We start from the raw sequence: 21303 nt of genomic DNA on the forward strand, positions 1-21303 counted from the left end.
GGATCTCCAGTTTTGCCAGCACCATTTATTAAACAAACATTCTCTTCCCCATTTAATGGATTCTGGCCCTTTGTTAAATTTCAGCTGATTATAGGTCGATGTATCTATTTCTGGGTTCTCAATTCTATTCCATTGGTCTATGTATCTGTCATTAAACCAATACCAGGCAGTTTTGACTACTGTGGTTGTCTAGCAGGTTTTGAGATCTGGCAATGTGAGACCTCCTACTTTGTTTTTCTTCTTCAATAGTGCTTTGCTTATCTGAGGTCTCTTTCCTTTTCATATAAAGTTAGTGATTTTTTTTTTCCATATCCCTAAAGAATGTTGATGAGATCTGGATTGGGACTTTCCTGTCTTTTTAATGACCTTTTGCTTTCTTCATGTATGATGTCCTTGTTGTCATCCCATAACCTGCCTGGTCTTTGGTCACTGGTGTTCAATGTGTCAAATCTATTCTTCAGATAGTCTCTAAATTCAGGTGGGATATAATCAAGGTTGTAGTTTTGCTCTCATGGACTTGTTTTAATTGTCTTCAGATTCAACTTGAACTTGCACATCAGCAATTAACAATCTCTTCCACAGTCAGCTCCTGGCCTTGCTTTAGCTTGAAGATACTGAGCTGCCTACTCAATTACCTCTTTCCACGGATGCAGTCAATCTGATTCCTGTGTATTCCATCTGGCAAGGTCCATGTGTATGGTCACTGTATATGTTGTTGAAAAAAGGTATTTGCAATGAGTAAGTGATTGGTCTTGCAAAATTCTATCATGTCACTTTCACCATCATTTCTATCACCAAGGCTGTATTTTCCAACTACTGGTGATTTTTCTTTGTTTCCAACTTTTGCTTTCCAATTACCAGTAATAGTTAACACATCTTGATTGCATGTTTGGTCAACTTCAGACTGCAGAAGTTGGTAAATATCTTCAATTTCCTCATCTTTGGTTTTAGTGAATGGTGCATAAATGTGAATAACAGTAGCATTAACTGGTCTTTCTTGTAGGCGTATGTACTTCAGGAAAGATCTGGAGACATTCTTTGTGACAATAAACACAACACCTTTCCTCTTCAATTTGTCATTCCCGGCATAGTAGATCATGATTGTCTGATATAAAATGGCCGAAACCAGTCCAATTTCGCTCACTAATGGCTAGGATATAAATCTTTATGCGTCCCATTCCATTTTTCATAACTTTTCATTTTCCTACATTCATACTTCTTACATTCTGCATTCTGATAATTAATGGATGTTTGCAGCTGTTCCTTCTCATTTTGAACCATGCCCCATCAGCAAATGGAGGTCCCGAAAGCTGTACTCCATTCACGTCATTAAGGTCAACTCTACTTTAGGGAGGCAGATCTTTCCCAGTTGTATTTTGAGTACTCTCTGACCTGACAAGGCTCATCTTCTGGCACTGTATCAGACAATGTTTTATGGCTATTCATCAAGTTTTCCAGTAATATATCAGACAGTGTTTCAGTGCTATTCATAAGGTTTTCACTGGCCTTCCACTGTTTGAGAAGTGGATGGGCCCTTCCTTCTTCCAAGTCTATCTTAGTCTGAAACCTGTCCACCACAGTGACTCTGGTAGTACTTGAAATGCCAGTGGTGTAGCCTCCAGACTCACAGCAACATGCAAGCCACCACAGTATAACAAACATAGAGTCCCAACTGTAAGGGACATTAGTGTAAGAAGGGCTATGTCCCTCATAACTCTACTATAAGAAAAAACAGTGCCATGATAAATGGCTCCAGGCTTCCAGCTCAAGGTGAGGTTGGGAGGGTTGAGGAGGTGGGGAATGGGGTAGGGTAAGCACGAAACAAACTGAGGACTGTATGTCTGGAGAAAGGAGTAACTGCCAATCATTTCCAGCCAAATGTTGTCAGGAAGGAAAACATGCCCAGGTGGCCAGATCTTTGGGCTTTTGAAAGAAGCCAAAATCAAACTTTTAATGTGAAACCTCCTGTTTTTGGAAACTTCTCCATGAAGCACACTGACAGGCAGAACTCACCTTTGCACATTTGGCAACTTTTACTTCTACCACCTAAATATTCATTACTACTATTCCCCATGTCTGCTACTACTACCTGAACTCACCTACGCCTGGTCTAAGGTAACAGTAATTTTAAAAAAAAAGTTTAAAAAGAAAAATCACAAATTTAGTATATGTTTGTTGAAAAAATGTCTGATCCTTATAATGTCCATCTACTCTAGATTTCTAGGGAACTTTCTACCAAGACTGGACCAGAAGTCATTAAAGAAAACACAAACACTACATATATAAACGTAAACATTCATATGGCAAAATAACAGAGAACAGAAAATGAATGCAAATGGCAGGCAAAGAGTTAATTTTTACACTACACACATTTTCTTACAAATTGACAATAAAAAAAATGGAATATTCTATTTAAAGAACGGGAGTTCTGGTAGCGTAGTGCCTAAGGCACTTGCCTGCTAACCAGAAGGCTGACGGTTCAAACCCACCAGCCACTCCTCAGAAGGAAGGTTGGGCAATCTACTTCCGTAGTGATACCGCCTCCGAAACTTAAGGAAGGGTCGCTATGAGTCAGGTCCAACTTGATGGCACATAAAAACAACAACAACAATATTTAAAGAACAAATCTAAATGATAAAAAAAAAAAAAAACTACAAAAATAAGCTCCTAAAGTAAAGAAACAAAAATTAAAGTAAAAGTGGTATTATTTTATTCCCATCAGACTGACAAAAATCAAAAATAGCTATAAAATGTATTGCTGACGTGCATTATTGGTAGAAAGGTGAAGTATTACAACCTCTTCAGCAAAATCTACTAACATTTAAAATACAGGTATGTTTAACTCAGGAATCCCATTCCTGGGAATTTATCCCATAAAAAGAAAAACACCAATATGCAAGGATGTTTATTGCATTCATACCATGGAATATTATGTAGTCATTATAAAGAATGCACCACACTCACCAAAATGGCTAAAATGTGAAAGGCTGACAACACCAAACATTGGTAAAAATGTGAAACACCCAGAACTTTTGCAATACTGTCCACTGGAATGTAAAATGATATAATCACATTGGAAAAAGTCTGGTGGTTTCTTACTAAACTAAACATACCTACCCTATGACACAGATATTCCACTCCTAGGTATATCCTCGAGAGAAAGGAAAACATGTCCACTTATGTACAAGAATTTTCATAGAGGCTTTAATCAAAATAGCCCCAAACAGAAAACAGTGACCATAAACAGGAGAATGGATAAACAAGCTGTGATTTGTATCCCTACAAAGAAATACAACTCAGTGAGAGAAAGGAACTAATATATGTAGCAACATGTATGAATCTCAAAAACTTGGGAGGAAAAAATAAGCCTAGTGAAAGATGCCTTATAGGTTTTAGAAAAGGCCCTATAGTGAGCAACTTCAGAGCAGTGGTTGCCTCCAGGTGGACAGAAGTTGACTAGGAAAGGGCAAGAAAGAATTTTCTGGAGGTGATGTAATGTTCTTTATCTCCATAGGGGTTTGCACACAGGTATGTGCATCTGTTAAAACTCAATGAATGCTGCACTTAAGATTTGTCAATTTCATTGTATGTACATTTGATTAAAAAAAATTGGAAATCACTTTTGAACTGTAGTTAACAATCATGCTGAAGTATTTAGGAGTGAAGTGCACACATGTCTGTAACTTACTGTGAAATGCATGAAAAAAATGAAGATGGCTTGCTAATGGATACAGGGATGGATAAAAGGGCAGATATGTGCTAAAGCAAATACAGTATAATGTTCATTAAGGAATCTAGATGATAGGTATTTTGGTGTGCGGAGTACGCTATTTAAACGTTTCTGTATGTTTGAAAATTTTCGTGCATCCCCACAGTGCATCAGAGGTATACACCAAATGATCAGAAGTGATTTCCACGACACATGTGTTATGTAAGAAAAGCAGGATGTGGAAAATGAGCGTAACATGATCTCTTTGATGCCTTCGAAGTAAGGCCTGGTGACCTACTTTCAAAAAATCAGCTACTGAAACCCTAAGGAGCACAATTAATTCTACTCTGTCACACATGGGGTCGTCACAAATAGTAATTCACTAGAAGGCAACTGCTTTTTTGTTTTAAAAATAAAATGACAACAACAAAAAATAAATAAATAAATAAAATGACAACCAAAAAATATCCTGGCTGATAGCATGAGTTACCTGGCTGATACATTTCATGGGATGGAATGTGGAAATGGAAGTGGAATGCTGATATGAAGTGGGATCTGCAATAAAAAAAGGATCTATGATAATGATCCCATGTGGGCAAACTTTCCTGGGTGTGGTATAAGTACGTGTGCATAAAGAGATAAACAAAGGATAGTCACCAAAAGTGTAAAAAAAACATTCAAATATGACCTGTTATCTAACATAACATATTAAAGGCCTTATTCCCCTGGTATACCATCCCCGATCTACAGCCTATACAGCTATGAGACCAGAAGAACTAGATGGTGCCTGGCTACCACTGTCATCCACTTGGAAGGAGATCTATGTGGGAGATCCTTGATAGAGAGGGAGAACAATGTGGAGCAAAACTCAAAATCATTTGGAGAAAAAAAAAAGTGGGGACCAGGTTTGCTGGTCCGATAGAGCCTGGTGGAACCACTGAGACTACGGCCCCTAGCTACCCTTCAGGTCTGGAATTGAACCCACACCTGTGGTTTCCAGCCAAACAAAAGATAGGCATATGAGTTGAACACTTACCTGAGGTAGATACACTCCTTGGAGAGAACAATCATGGGAGAAAGAAGGGCTGCTTATGCACAGGGAGACAGCTCAGGGGGCAGGAGTGCATGGAGGGATGGACACAGGGAAGAGGTAACTATGGGGAGGAAGTGGGAGGAGAGCTGTTGCATTGTAGTAAATTGAAGTCAGTGTCGTGAGATGAAGTGTTTGTGAACTGCTGTATGGAAAGTGAATTTGCTCTGTAAATCTTCACCCAAATCACAATAAAAAAATTAAAAAAAAATAAAGGCCTTATTCCCTCAGTCCCAACTGCCTACTTGTTTGATGTATGTTTTTCCAGTGCATATATAACCATTTTTTAAACATACAAAAAATGAGATTATATATGCTTCATATATTATTCTGCAACAGGCCTTTTTTCACCATCATGGACACATTTCTATGACAACGCTTCACCATGCCACGAATGGCGGCAAAGGATCGTGGTGTCCTTAACTATTTCTCCAGTGACAGACAGGCTGCCTACAGTTTTTGGCTCTATCAAATGTTACAATAACCATCCTTGCACAAAAATCCTTGTTGTAGGAGCATTTTTATGGAAAAATTCCTTGCAGTAGAACTTCTAGGTCAAAGAGAGTGAACATTTACAAATTTGACAAGCTCTGCCAAACTGCCCTCTACGTAAGTTGTTCAAATTTATATTCCTGTTTGAGAACATCCTTTTTCCAGACTCTTAACACCACACATTTTTAATTTAAAACTGCTTGCCAAGCCATATAAGGCAAAAGCTTGTCTGTCTGAGTCCACCCAGAGGTGCCGTGGAAGAACAGCCCTGGTGCTCTACGTCAGAACTATCAGCCAGTGAAAACCCTATGGACTGCAATTCTACTGACATACCTGGGGACACCATGACTCAAGATCAACTCCAGAGCAACTAGTTTTTATGGTGCAAAATGATACCTAGTTTACATTTACCTTTCCCACAATTACGAATACAGTGGGGGATCTTTTCTGTTTATTTTCCATTTGTGTTTCTTCTATGAACTGCCTGATGTCCCTTTGTTCATTTTTCTAGGCTCAGGTAGGAAAACAATCCCTACCCCTCTGGATTCACATCCCTCTTACTCATCCATCCTTCAAGTCTGTATGAGTTAAGCCCACCCATTGCTTTTGAGTTGATTCCAACTGGAAGAGTAGAGCTGTTCCATAAGGTTTCCAAGACTGTAATCTTTACAGAAGCGGGCAACCCCATCTTTCTACCCTGGAGTGGCTGGTGGGTCTGCAGTGCTGACCTTTAGATTGTTGTTGTTATGTGCCATCAAGTCGGCCCCGGCTCATAGCGACCCCTCCTCGGGTTTCCGAGGTGGTATCACTACAGAAGTAGATTGCCCAACCTTCCTTCCGAGGAGTAGCTGGTGGGTTTGAACGCCTAGCCTTCTGGTTAGCAGTCAGGTGCCTCAGGCACTACGCTACCAGAGCTCCCACCTTTAGATTAGCAAAAACCAAAAAACCAAACTCACTGCTGTCAAGTCAATTCGACTCACAGCAACTCCTCCTTGGGTTTCTCAGGCGGTATCTCTACGGAAGTAGCTTGCCCAATCTTCCTTCTGAGGAGCAGTTGGTGGGTTTGAACCACCCTAGTGTTTAACCACTGTACCACCAGGGCTCCTTTTTGCATGAGTTACCAACACAAATCTGTTCATGTCCCCCCTACTTAGAACCCCTCAGTATTCCACCTTCAGCATTGAATGCTAACCTTTTAACACAGCCTCCTCAGACCCTCCACAGTAACAGTGACAATGATAACAACAGGAAACATTTATTGAGTACTTACTATAGACTGTTCTAAGAGGCTAAATGTATCACTGTATCATTTAATCCTCATAACAACTCTTTGAAGTAGCAAGTAGTACCATGCCCAATTTATTAGAGGAAGTGAGGTACAGATCTTCACCCTACGATGGGACCTCAAATCATATCTATCCTTAAATGTTATATGGATCGTCATACCCAGCTGCTTTGTCACATGCGCCCTCCACAGACTTCTGCTCCACAGTGGATATCTGAGTCTGCAATGCCCTGCCCTTGGCCTCTGTTGTTCGTTGAGTGAACGATGACTACTCTTTTGAGACCCAGTTCAGAAAAGGCTAACAGCTACGGGAATGATATTTCAGGACATAATATCAGATTTGGAAGCGATCTCAGAGTGACATCTAGTTTTTTACAAACTATGGCACAATACTCATTAGCAGGTCAAGACCAAGATTTTTTTTTTTTAAAAACTGAAACAAAATAGAATAAAAAGTACCAACAGGCAGAGAGTGAGTATATTGTTTCAAGAGTACATACTACTTTGTGAAAGTTGTGTATACTAGTAAAATGTATTCTTCATTGTGGATAGAGTATTTAAAAAATGTTTTAAATAACCTGATAATCGAACCACCAAGCTGTTCTCCACACCAGAAGCCAGAATGATCTTTCTAACCGCCCCCCATTTTGTTAATTCTCCTACTTTGAAACCTTCTGGACTTTCCTATTTCTATTCAGATTAAAAACAAAACAAATCAATAAAAAGGTCCCCACAATGCCTTCCCATGGCCCACAGATCCTCTACGATGCTGCTGTTGCCTCCACTGAGTTCACTGTCAGCCTTTGAATGCACTGCTCCCTCTGCTTGGACCATGCTGCCCTGCAGGATTCTGTTTAAACACCACTTTCTCCCAAAAGCTTCTCTCATCCCTGTACTAAGTCAGGCCTCCAAGATGGACATTCTCATTACATACTGCACTTCTTACAAGCACTTGTCCCAAGAGTAATTGTTCCGATTATGCAATTATTTAATTGTCATCTCCTTTCTCAGGCAGGGTCCTTCTCTGTGACTCCACTAACTCCCACACTGCTCTGCTCTTAAGAGGCACTCAGCCAGTATTACTTAAGAGTCTCCTACCCAAGGCAAGAATTGTCTTTTCTCAGAAAACTTTCATGATACCAATCCTTAGCCCATACAACTGACTTCTAATTACCATTTTAAAAACGAAAGCTACCACTCACAAAGCCCGTGCAATATGCTACCTACCACGCAGTGCAAACACCTGACCTAAAATAATAGCCCATTTTGGCTTCACACAACCCTGAAAGAAAGGCGTTATTCACATTCTTACAGGTGGGGAAATAAAAGATTAGATAGTTGTTCAAAGTCAAATAACCCAGTAAGTGGCAGAGCTGGGATTTGAACTTGAGCTGTCTGACTCCAAACATTGTCTTGCGTTTGTCTATACATCTGCTGCTCCCTACTCAAAAAAAAAAAAAAAAAAACCTCACTGCTGTTGAGTTGATCCCAACTCACAGCGACCCCTCCTGGGTTTCTGAGGCAGTATCTGCATGGAAGTAGATTGCTCCACCTTCCTTCCCAGGAGTGGGTGGTGGGTTTGAACCACCAGCCTTCTGGTTAGCAGTCAAATGCCTTAGGCACTAAGCCACCAGAGCTCCTGCTGCTCCCTATACTAGACTACCCTTTTTGGAAAAAGGGACCAAGACAGAACCTCATTAAATAATTTTACCAATAGGAAAAGCAAAAGTTGGGAGTACAGCCTTTTATGTCATAAAATAACTGAGTTGGAAGGAACCTACCCCCTCCAGTGCAGAATCCCTGATGGAGTGAATTGCTCTAGCTCCTGCTACAATCCATTCAGTTACAGGTCAACTCTTACTATTAATTAGATTCTCTGCAAGCACTTATTGAGCACCTGCTACATAAAAGGCACTGTGTTAGAGACTGAAGGAAGATGCAAGCAAGATTAAAAGTCAGTTCCTGCCTTCAGAGGATCTGGCAGTCTGACAGGAAGGTAGTGGTCTAGTAGGTCTAACATGACTCAGAGTGCAATCAGGCCACAAGCAAGGTGTGAATAATGAGCTATGAGAGCTCAGAGGAAGAAGGAATTCATTCCTGATGTGAGGATGGGGGTTAGTTTCATAGCACTGGAACCTGGTTTTAAAGGATGCCTCCCAAAGTTCTCTTCCATCTGGGTGTGTCTGTGGAGGGGAGCCATTTTGATGAGATTGTTCTGCTGTGGAGTGACCTGGGAGTACAAACCACTCCACTATGTCAGTCTTATGAATGTTCAAGGATAACTCTGTCCTCCTCAATTTTTTCTCATTTTAAGCAAACTTCTGTTTTTCTGACTGGGTTTTACAATAAAATATGAACTCATATATATATATAGTGGCCTTTCTCCCTTCTCGACGTACTAAAATCCATCTATCCTTCAAGGCAAAAGTCATCGCCACTTTCTCCCTCGATTTCCCAATTAAGAATTACAGGGTAGTGGTATCTAATTTAAAAGCTCTGGTGGTGTAGTGCCTAAGGCATCGGACTGCTAACCAGAAGGCTGGCAGTTCAAACCCACCTGCCACTCTTCGTAAGGAAGATTGGGCAATCTACTTCTGTACTGATACTGCCTTGGAAATCCAAGGAGGGGTCGCTGTGAGTTGAAATCAACTCGACGGCAGTGAGTTTGTTTTTGTTTTTGGTATCTTATTTAAGAAGCGCTGGTGGCAGAGTGGTTAAGCACTCAGCTGTGAATCGATAGGTCTGTAGTTTGAACCCACCAGCTCCTATGTGGGAGAAACATGTGGCAGTTTCCTTCAGTTAAGATTTACAGTCTTGGAAATTCTATGGGGCAGTTCTACTCTGTCCTGTAAGGTCACCATGAATTTTAACTGCCTCGATGGCAATAGGGGTCTCTTATTTATATTAAAAAAAAAAAAAAAGGATAATAAAAGTTACTTTTAAGAATTGCCCAAAATCACAGTATATGTGGTTCTTCGGTATGCAATCAGACATCTGGTGGTGTAGTGCCTAAGGCGTGCGACTGCTAACCAGAAGGTTGGTGGTTCAAATCCACCAGCCACTCCACAAAAGGAAGACTGGGCAATCTACTTCCGTAAAGATTTACTGCCTCAGAAACCCAAAGGGGGTCCTATGAGTCAAAATTGACTCAATGGCCATTGAGTTTGGTTTGGTCTAGTTTTGGAACATGTTGCGTATCTTCAGCTGAGAGCCAAAGGAAGAGGTTAGGAGTCATGTTATACTTAAGTGGTGTGGCTATAGGTGCATTCATGTATGTTAAGTATTGTTATAATGTAACTTCATGATACATGCTCTGTTTCTCTACATTCCTCCAGCATTTTTTTTTTTTCTTTTTAACTTCTACTAGGAGCTCTGGTAGCACAGTGCCTAAGGCACTTGACTGCTAACCAGAAGGCTGGTGGTTCAACCGTACCAGCCACTCCTGGGAAGGAAGGTTGAGCAATCTACTTCTGTAGTGATACTGCCTTGGAAATCGCTATGAGTCGGGTCCGATTCAACAACACATAACAACAACAACAACTATAATCCTCATTTCTTTTTACCATGTATTATAGTTAATTATGGAGTCCCCTGGGTGGTGCAAATGAAATGGTTAACGTGCTTGGCTGCTAACAGAAGGTTAGTGGTTGAATCAATCCAGAGATGACCTGGCAATCCACTACCAAAAAATCAGTCATTGAAAACCATATGATAATTGTGGTGGAATGGATGAAGATTGTGAGAATGGTGGCACAAAATGAAAAATGTAATCAATGTCTATGAGTTGCAAATGTGGAAGCTGTGTTGGTTGGCAGATGCTTTGGTGTGTACTTTTCATCACCAAAAAAACTCTGAGGAGCAGAGTTCTAATCTAATACACATGGGGCCACCATGAGTTGGAATGTACTGGACAACTGGTGGTAAAGTGGTTAACTGTATACATATCAGGCCTCTACCATTTATTTTTTCATCTTTATATTCCCATCAGTGCCCAGCACACAGGGCAGTCCTCTTCATCTTTGCCCCTTCTTAAGATGTTGCTCAAACCTGTTACCATCCCTCTTAAAATACGACTCCCATTACTGAAAATAGTACTCCAGGTCCAATATGGAGAATCACTACTTCCTCCTCTTACTTGTACTAACGCAATCCTAAAGATTTCTTTCGCTTTTTCAGTTGCCATATCTTAGCCATATTGGCCTTTTGGTCTGCTAAAACCCAAGGTCTTTTCCAGAAGGTCTGTTATTTAAGCCCAAATCCCACCATCCTGTATTTATTTGTAGAGGTCTTCACATTTGTCCCTGTTAAACTGTTTCTTGGTTTTCCACCCAAGACTGCAGCCTGTTGATAGAGGTGTTTTTGAAGCACAGTTCGGTGGTTTGACAGAGAGAAGTCTCTTTTTCACTGGGGTGGTAACAGGAAAAGCGAACAAAATAAACCTTCAACCACAGGGTGAGAAGGGGCCTCCCAGAGACGGTCCTTGGCTCTGGGTCTCCAAGGAGAAGCCACAGGTGCTAATGGAGGGTTGGTACCTTGTGTAGTTTGTGCCCTTTCCTTCTTTCCAGTGCTTCCTGAGAGGCTCTCTCCTATAGTGAACCTCTTTACCTTTCTGGGAGGGTAGACACCCCCTCCCCGCCGCTGCAGCAAGCAGCCCCTAAACAGTGGGCGGGGGTTCCCGTAAAGCCCGCGCCAAGGCTCGCAGATATTAGCAGGCAGTTCCCTCCCCCGCGTTCCCGCGATGCCTGCGCCCCCTTCGGAGGCTCCCCTCCCCCACCCGTGTGCGGCGCCCCTGGCCCTGTCCCCCGCGAGCAGGTCTTGGGCACTGGATGCCGCTCCCCGCCGTCGGGAGGCTCTCTCCGTGGGGACTCCGCGCAGAGGCCCGGCCCCGGCAGAACGGGCGGACTCCGGGCGGCGTGTAGCGGCGCTAGCGGGGCGTGGGCACCGCGCGGGAGAGAAGGTCGGCGCCGCCCCAGGACAGGCCTGAGCAGCTGGGAAGCTGCGCCTCTCCGCGCCCTGCCACTGGGGTCGTGGCGGCGAGCTGGGCCCGCGATTCGGGTCCCGACCGTGGGCCGGCGTACCTGCTCTTGAAGTCCCGGTTATAAACGGTCCGCAGTCGCTCGCGATCTGTCTCCATGCCCAGTCCCCGAACGACCAGGAAACTCTCGAAGGACTGGCCCGTCTCCCGGAGCTGGCGGCAGCTGAACTTACTGGGCATCGCGGCGGCGACTGCGGCCCAGGCAAGAGGGTCGGTGGAAATGAAACTGAAAGTCGCGGCCGCAGCTGGAAGTTGGCGGCCCTGGGGTGGGGGGGGGGGCTGCACAAGGGCTGACGGGGTACCAGAACCAGGGGCCCCACCCGCTGCTCCCCGCGTGGGGGGGGGGTGTGCAGCAGCGGAAAGCCCCCTAACTTGACCCCTGACCCCGCAGGCTTCCTTCGCACTAGGCTTCCCTTCCACGCTCTTTTCCTACCTGAGCCTTCCCTTCGGTCTCTTCCTCCTGTCCCCTCCCCCTCTAGCCATTAACTCTTTCCTAAGGAGCCTGACCCCTCCCTCAGGGCCCTCCCCTTACCCCAAGCTCCCTCCCCTGGCATCTAGCCAGAATCCGAACGCGGCTACCGCCTGGGGCCCCCCGTACAGTCCTAGAGGTTCACAGAACCTCAGCTAAGACTACGCCCACGCCCACCCCCCAAGAGCCTTGGGACTTACTGAAATGCAGGAGAGTGAAGGGCAGGGACTAGGATCTGCATCGGCTGCAATTGAACTGGGCCAGCTTATCCAGAACCTCACTGGGCTGCCGGGTTCGCAACCCAGTACGGAAGCGGGGAGACACACCCCCTCCCCCATTTTCTCTTCTCGGACTTTAAGACGCGGGGAGAAAGTAAATAACGAAATAAAATTATATATTTAAAAAAGAAAAAAAAGGGTCAAAGAAGTTTAGGAGAAAGAACCAAGTGTCTCTGAGATAGAGGTGTGTACGTGTGGGAGAGAGGGAACAAGGGTTCCGCCAGGACGAACAGTGATTACTTTTTTTCTGCTACACAAGCTTCGTTAAGTGGTAAAGGCTGGTGATCCCTACCCTTGACAAACGTATTTGGGCTCTTAAATGCACTTCAGTCTGTATTGCTCTTTAATTGTTCCTAGTATATATGTAAGTGCTGCCACAGTCATCAAAACATTAGCCTGTAGAGAGCAAGGGACTGTTAGGCAATAAAAGGTTAATAGCAACAACATCAGTACCAGGAAGAGAAGGAACAAACCCGAGTGCTTCAGAATAGAGACTATTAAGACAAACTAAAGGAGGTGGGGATACCACAAAAATAAACATAAGCCTTTGCATCTGTTTATCCTCCGAAATGAAATAAAACACAACACACACCAGAATGAGGCAAAGACAATAAAGTTACATAATTTTTTTTTTCTTCAACAAACATACCAGAGTTCCAAATATATCAAATCCAGTGTTCTCCAAAGTAGCTCTCTTTAGGTGGGCACACACTCAATCTAAGCTAGTGTGAGGAATGTCCAGAACCCAGATCATGCTCCAGCTGGGCTACCTTTGTATCTTTTCCTAGGCCAACAACCAAATAAAGCCAGGAATAACAGGCTTTAGCGACAGGAAATGCAATGTCAGTGGGAACCAGAGTCAAAGGGATGGGGAAAATGTTGTCTTTGAAACTGATTATAAAAAGTAGATGAGAAAAGAAACTAGGCAGGTAGCCAAAGATTTTACTTTTGTTGAAAGATTTTTAACTGATGAGGCCCAAAGAGTGAATAAGGCGAGTTCCTCAAAACTGCTTTGTTGCTTACCATCTCAGAATCTGCTGCTTTGCATACCCCATTATTTCTGGACACAATATCTTGAATGTCCTCAAGATATAAACAAAAAGCTGTAGTGTAGTATAAACCCCTGGTCTTGTGTCGAAATGTGATGCTGCGTGTGGCTTTGGTTACTATGGAACCTCTCTAAATCAATTTCACCTGAAAAATCCATCCACTTCACATGGGGTTGTCATGCTTATTTTCACAAATGTTGTCCTAGATGTCTAGAACGGTCTTCCCTTCCTTCCCATCTTTTAACATCCAGCTCTGGTCTCATACTTCCTTGAAGTCTTTCCCAAAGCTATTGGGATTTATAAGAATCTGACTGTAAAAGTAGTAAGACTGATCTTAGTGTGGGTGCAAACATCACTGAAGTCCATCTCAAACTGTTGACACTCGTGTTGCATTTAAGCTTAAATTCTAAAGCACTTGGTTTGTTGAAGGCTGTGTTTTCAGCATAGTGCCTAAGACATCTGACTGCTAACCAGAAGGCAGGCGGTTCAAACCCATCAGTCACTACTCGGAAGACTGGTCAATCTACTTCCGTAGAGATACTGCCTTGGAAACCCAAGGAGGGGTCACTATGAGTCAGATCTGACTCGACAGCAGTGATTTTGGTTTTTGGTTTAACTCCATTTTGAGTCATGGCAAGTTTGGACAGGATTTGAGTTGGTACTTCCTCAATGCTTGCTGGCCATTAAACCAACAATGTGGCTATGCTCAGACAGGTCTTGGGTAAGTCCAGAGAGGGGTAGTCTGTCCTCAGGAAGTTGTGGTTGAAAGCAGATTAACTAGTATGCAGAATGATACAAAAAGAACTAGGGAAGCCTGAGCATTTACTCAAAGTAGCCAATCACACATTATTTGACTTAAGTTAAAGGTTGGGGTCCTAGCGTTGTCTTGTAACCACCGGTGGCTATGACTCAGGGTCACATGATCATGTCATAATCCAACTACTTTGTAATCAGATAATCAAAACCCCAGAACCAGTCTTGTAACCTTTTTTAACCTGCCGTCTTGTACATAGCCCAGTCATGGTCCTTTCCCCAACTCTGCAGTCCCACCTGCAACAGTGGATTGACCCGCCACCACTCAAGATCTTGTCATGATTTCCTTTTCTATCTTGCACAATGACCATCAAGACTTGTGACTCAGTGGATTCCACTGGCCTCTGTAATGGGTACATGCTGACGGTTTCCCTCATCCAGATAATGTCTTTGTCCTGTTTAAGGCTTAATGAGTCTCTATAGAACATTTTTGAATCTGGGGTCTCTCTTCCTATAGTGCAGTGTTACTGAAATAACCCTGTAGTCTCCCAAGATTATTCTGGAGAAGAAAATTAGATGCTCAGCATTTTAATTCTTACTCCTTAGTTCCGTAATTTCTACATTGGAATATTCTTGCATCATCTGTATTCCAACTAGACTGCACTCCCTAAGGGAACCAGAAACAGCCCTTAAGAAGCAATCTATGCAAACAAAGATTGTGACAGTAGTTTAAAAAAAAAAAAAATCAAGGAAAATAGTAAACTTCAAACTTTGAAAACTGAAATTGGCATTTCTACCACAGACCAAAAGAAAGGAAGGCTATGGCAAGTGTGTCTGTATATGTTAACAATTTTTTAGATCTTGGATTTGAAGAGGTGGGAAATTAGTTTCTGCCCTTTGAAGGCTTGTACCTACCCTATATGTTTATATATACCCTGTTTGTTCAAAGCAGAATTTTGGCTCACCTTATCTTGTAAGACATCCAATTTTGTTGTATATTTTGTGTAAGAGTTTTAAATCAGAGGCACTTGGTGTATGTAAATAGAGCAGCCTGAAAGTGGAGGCTTAAGTCTATTTTGAAGTCTTCACATGAGTCTTGAATCCATGTTGAATTTGAAACCTGCCTTTTCTAACAGCAGTTCCTTTAACCTTGATGTTGATCATACCTTAAAGGAGACATTCTTTTTCTCTGAGCTCTAGCAGGTGCAGTATATCACAATCTACCCCCAAAAGGTCTTTCCACTATAGCCAAACAGATATAAGATGTGATAGCTTATGCTCCGGGGGTCTTGATGCACAGCATTATCAATAAATCTTTACAACAGACCCCCAGAAACAGACATGATTGAGAAAGCAATTTTCACAAGTTACCCAAAAAGCCTGTCCTGCAACCACCTTGTAATAAACTGAATAGCATGTACACTTGCCATTATATACCCCTAACCAATCATGTAATCCCGTTATCCATCTATCCCTGATAAATACCTGTTAGATATCCTGCCTTTGACATCCCTTTCAATTATGATTTTGTAACTGTTCAAAAATGCTTTCCTCCTCATTATCCAGTAGAGAAGCCATCTTCACTCTGAAATTTGGATGTCTTCCTGATCCAGACCATCTCTTTCCCTCAGTAAATCTCTTTTGCTTTTGCTTTAAGCAAACTCTGTGATGTTAGCTTTGACAATTTTACCATCCTTCCTTTATTTATTTCCCAAGTAGTAAACAGCTGAACTAGAAGGTGGTCCCGAGTATCTGGCTCACTGGGTAGGTCTTTATAAAATTGTAAATGCATATACAGGCATTTAGCTATGTATCAGTCTTTTTGTGTTTGGACAGAATGTGTTAAGGTCTCATGAACCTAGATGACTCCACCATTAAAGTTCTAGATAATAAAATAAAGCAGGCACTGGAACTTGGCAACCAACAGAGGCACAACTACTCAGACTCAGATGAAACAAATAGTCTTCAGCAGTGTCCTTTCAAACCCAAATATGGGAGAGAGGCCCCACAGAAAACACCATTCCGTCTGGCTGGGAAACCTTTGCCCTAGGACACCATAGGCTGATTTTCTGCAGCGTGTGATAAAACAGACACAATTTGAGCAAATATTCTGCTAGGGGAGGCTAAAGAATTCATGGGGCTCTGAAGGACTTGGCAAGGAGGATTGATTTCCTCCCAATTACACTAATAACCAAGGATTTCAGATGCCCATGAGATGAAGTATTTACAAAAGTCAGCGTGGACTAAAGAAATCAATGGGAAAGCCTTGAGGCAGACTGACAAGAGTTAATAAATTTAATGGCTAAGGCAAGACTGACTGACTGAGTCTATTTGCATCACAAGTAGAGTGGAGTAGAGCTAAATGTTCCTTAAAAAGGTGAAAATTCAACTGGTCTTGGGGGAGGGTTGTTGTTATTAGATGTTGTGGGTTCAGCTGCGAATCATAAAGATCCCATGTATAAAAGATGTTTTTGGATAGTCCCCGAGTTGAACAGTTGAAGGTAGGAACCAATTTCAGAAACTTTGAAGATTCTCATCAAGTAAGATCAAATACAGTTCCGTATCTTACCTTGAGGAAAAAGGCTGAAGAATGGATCAAAAAGGAGAGAATCCATTTTAGAACAATGCCTGGTTCTCCTCCTCATCACAACTGTTGTATTTGAGCCCATTTTGCAGCCATTGTCAATAATCTCATAGAGGGTCTTCATCTTTTTTGCTGATGAAAGCATCAAGCATCAAGTCCTTCTCTAGGGACTGGTCTCTCCTGATAACATGTCCAAAATAAGCAAGACAAGTCTTGCCACCTCACTTCTAAGGAGGCATAGTGGATAAGCCATTTGGCTGTTAACCAGAAGGTCAGCAGTTCAAACCCACCAGTCGCTCCGTGTAAGGAAGATGGGGCAAATCTACTTCCGCAAAGATTTACAGCCTCAGAAACCCAATGGAGGTCACTATGAGTCTGATTCAACTCGATGTCAATGAGTTTGGCTTGGTTTTTTTCCTCCAGCATAGGTTTGTTCATTCTTTTAGTAGTCCATAGTATATTCAGTATTCTTTGCCATCATCATAATTCAAAGGCATCAATTCTTCTTTGATCTTCCTTTTCACTGTTCATCTTTTACATGCATATGAAGTGACTGAAAACAGGATGTCAGGGTCAGGCACACGTTAAGTCATTAAAGTGACATCTTTGCTTTAAGTTTTATAGAAGTCATTTATTTGCAGCAGATTTGCCCAATGCAATATGTTGTTTGATTTCTAGACTGCTGTTTCCATGGGTGAAGATTGTAGATCCAAGTAAAATGAAATCCTCAACAACTTCAATATTTTCCGTTTACCATGATATTGCTTATAGCACTCAAACTCCCTTAGGTTCCCTTGGGAACCAGGATAAAAGCCTATCTCAGATGTCTATAGCTATAGATTGGATGGGAAGGAAAACAGTATTTTGAGTTAAGTCAACGTGAAATATTACCCAAGATCAAGGTACAGGGATTGTTGTATTTCTACTTACTGCCAAATGATTACAAAAATACTTCAGTCTTGCTTTCTGAGTAACAGAGAAGATAACTAGATTTTCCTTTTTGACAGAAATGGAAATCCAAAAACAAAACCTTTTAACCAGTGGTTAAAAGTAACTAGTAACTTTTAAATAAATAGTAGTACATAACTAAATAGTAGTAAATGGAGATACGCTCAAAGGAAAAAAAACCCTTCCTTGCAAGTCTTTGGATATTCACTGAAGGTGTTGTTGTTGTTGTTACGTGCCGTTGAGTCAGCCCTGACTCATAGTGACCCCTCCTTGGGTTTCCGAGGCAGTATCACTACAGAAGTAGATTGCCCAACCTTCCTTCTGAGGAGTGGCTGGTGGGTTTGAACCAACAGCCTTCTGGTTAGCAGTCAAGTGCTTTAGTCACTATGCTACCACAGCTCCTATTCAGTGAAGGTAGGAACCAATTTCAGAAACCTTGAACATTTTCATCAAATAAGATCAAATACATTTCCATATCTTACCTTTAGGAAAAAGGCTGAGGAAATGGATCAAAAAGGAGAGACACAGAAAGTTTTAGAACAAAACAGGTATATTTGTATTGGTCTACCTGATACAGAGGATACTGTGGTATGGATGGATAGTATGAATGACAAATAATACAAATATATTTTATTTGAAATAAACAAAAATGTTTACACAGCTGAATGGGTCACTTGGAAACACTCTTGCTTGACTGTATTACTGAGCAAACAAAGCTGAAACACAAACACCCTTCTTTTTTGACATATATTTGGAGATAGGTAGGAAGACACTACTTGGTTTTTAAAAAACTGACCTTCCCTTAAGGCCTGGTCATAGAAGTGTAAACAATGTAAATGAGTCCACCACTACCAGTTATCATATCCATGTCACCTGTGTGTTCTGAGATCAAACATACATACCTGCCAATATACCTGGGAACGGTTGCTATATCACAGTTACATTTGAGTTTTTGGCAGGCAGGACTGAAGAAGAAAAATTTGGAACAAGTTTTACATCCTATTTAGAACAAATCACTAGTATTCCCTTAAATTACAGGTTACAATAGAAAGATACTGCCTGGAAGTTATCCTTCTCACTTTGGTTCATTTTTAGTTTTTCTTTGTGATTTACATAGCTGTTTGATTCATTTGCTTATACTACAATCCTGCCACAAAGTATTATAGTACAATATACTTATTCCTTCAACATCTGCATTTTTCAAGTTTCATATATACTCTACTACATCCACAGTATGTCAGCAGTTCTTGATTTTTTAAAACAAAACAAAACAAACAAAAAACCATAAATGGGTACTCTCTTCTAAAAATGCAGATGTCTACAACTACAATGGTACTAGACAGGAAAGGAGACAATGAGGGAAGGATTACAAAAAAAAAAGCAAACACGATCATGTGCAGGGAATGTGGTTCAAGTCTTTGGATTTAAAAACAACTTCCCCAGAGAAGCTGGTTATAATGGAATTTCCAGAAAACTTCCTTTGCCCCTCAAAAAGGATGTGAAAAGCCCCAATCCAAAATTTGGAAATCTAAAGTTATGAGATGACCTAAGTGATGATCAAAGCAGTTGGAGGAAGAAGGATGAATGTGTCTTCCATTTAGTTATAGTTTGTAGCATAGCTTCTTCAGGTGTTGGTCTACTAATAAAAATCATTGAAGTACCAGAAGTTCTTTGAAGAATAGGGGTAAAAAAGTATTGACTTGTCTGTATCACTAACAGGGCTTTTATGGCTAAGAAAATTTTCTAAACAGTAAAATGACCCCAAGATAGATCTCTCTCTCTCTCTCCTCAACATTAAGTGTGACGGAATTTAAAAAAGAAAAAATTTACAAGTAGATATAGTGACAACAGAATATTACAAAGTAGAGAACATAAAAGAATTCAGACAATGTTATAGGTTCAACAGTATTCCATGAGGCTAGAAAACCTGTTTACTCTGAAAGCCCTAGCAAAATATCACTCTTGTTTATAAACCACCTATTTATCATATGACCACATGTTGAATCCTTTCTTTTCCCCCACGTACTGAAGAATCTTACATTCAGCCTTTAAGCATTCTGCATTTCTTTGCCAATCTTGTAGCTGAGTATCTTGTTCCAGTCGATTTTGGTGCGAGTAACTGGAAGCTGTCGGCGCAAGGCCTTGAACGTGGTATCTGACATTGTTTGATAGTTTTCACTAATTGCTGTCTGCAATAAATAATTAAACAGAAATTGGGGTTGACTGTGGATAGCAGAGTAACTATGTAGTCAAAGGACATGCTTGATTCCCCTACAAAGGACAGATAAGACTTAAAATTTCTAGTGAGCTCCTCTCCAATCTCTGGAGTTTTTTTTTTTTTTAAAAAAAGCCTACCTAAATAATTTCTAAAATTAGGGCCACTAGCCCAATACTAACACCTTGATTATAATGGGAGTATAAATTTGTAAGTTCTGCAAAATCTTCAGTTAGTAACACTGGACAATATGTTAAAGGACACAGATCATCAAAAGATGTTAAGATCAAAATAAGGTACTAGATTAAAACTGTTCTGAATCTTCTTACCTGATACTCATTTTCTGCATGCTCTATGATTTTAATAAACTCCTTGGCAGTCTGGACTTCATTCTAATGGAGGGGAAAGGAGAAGAAAACATATTTGCTTAGTGTGTAAGGAGAGAATAGGAAGAAAAGACAGTCCACCATACTAACATTTGTGTAATAATTTATAGTTTACAAAGGGTTTCCATATACATTACCTCCTCTGGTCCTCACAACAACTCTGTGAGGAAGTATGTTATTATCATCACCTCCATTTTGCAGATGAGAAAACAGAATCTCCTTAAGTGACTTGTCTAATATTATACAGTTTTTGAGTGATGAAGAACGGATCTAAATCCAGGTCTTTGCCAAAACAAACAAACAAACAAAAAAACCCCCTCATGCTCTTTAAACATTCTATCACAGTATGTCCAAAAGACTTTATTATAAAAATGCCTTGAAAATATTTCTGGTTTAAGGTATTAATGATGCCCCTAGACTATCCTTTATATACATACACTCCTCTATTTGCCACTTACGATGCTAAATCAGCCAATCACATTTTGCTTTACATGATTTAGGTACAAAATGAAAGACCTTCTTTCACTATTAAGTACAAAAGAACTGAAGGTAAGAGTATAAAATTTAAGGACTAGAAGAAGAAATCTCATAAAGTGTGGTACAGGGACTCCAAGAGTCCCCAAAACTTTCAAGGGGGCTCTGTAAGATCACAAATCATTTTCTATTTTCATTATAATCCTGAAATATCATTTATCTTTCATTCTCACTCTCAATGCAGTGTCCCAAAAGCCACATGACATGTGATGACTCTATCACTCTGAGGGCTAATGGAATGACTACAGCAAAATGAGAATTCAACTGTTTTTTATTAAGCCAGATATAAACAGATTTATGAAAGTCTAAATCTATGACATTCTCATTCCTTTTTTTTATTTTTGACTTGAAAAGTATAGACATTTTTAATAAAAATATTATTTACATTAACAACAGGTTTGCTCTTATTTTTAAGGAATTAGATAATTTTAACATTTTTCAGTTATAATTTCTCATAAGGAAAATAATACTGATAT

General features: G+C 41.0%; 2 protein-coding genes across 2 annotated transcripts in view; both read right to left on the bottom strand.

Annotated features, from left to right (window-relative positions):
* MOV10 (Mov10 RISC complex RNA helicase) overlaps positions 1-12251 on the bottom strand; it is a 31033-nt gene extending 18782 nt beyond the window's left edge. Inside the window, exons 1-2 of the mRNA XM_042781960.1 lie at positions 12144-12251; positions 11655-11837 (exon numbers count right to left, since the gene is read on the bottom strand). Coding sequence (XP_042637894.1) covers positions 11655-11791 — 137 coding nt within the window. The 5' untranslated portion in view covers positions 11792-11837; positions 12144-12251. The remainder of the gene's footprint in view (positions 1-11654; positions 11838-12143) is intronic.
* A 7489-nt stretch (positions 12252-19740) lies between these two features.
* CAPZA1 (capping actin protein of muscle Z-line subunit alpha 1) overlaps positions 19741-21303 on the bottom strand; it is a 28624-nt gene continuing 27061 nt past the window's right edge. Inside the window, exons 9-10 of the mRNA XM_042782076.1 lie at positions 20237-20299; positions 19741-19881 (exon numbers count right to left, since the gene is read on the bottom strand). Of these exons, the coding sequence (XP_042638010.1) occupies positions 19741-19881; positions 20237-20299 (204 nt within the window). The remainder of the gene's footprint in view (positions 19882-20236; positions 20300-21303) is intronic.

The sequence above is a fragment of the Orycteropus afer genome, unplaced genomic scaffold (genome assembly GCF_000298275.1).
Source record: "Orycteropus afer afer isolate SDZICR_OR568_19922 unplaced genomic scaffold, OryAfe1.0 scaffold00010, whole genome shotgun sequence".
Lineage (NCBI taxonomy): Eukaryota > Metazoa > Chordata > Mammalia > Tubulidentata > Orycteropodidae > Orycteropus > Orycteropus afer.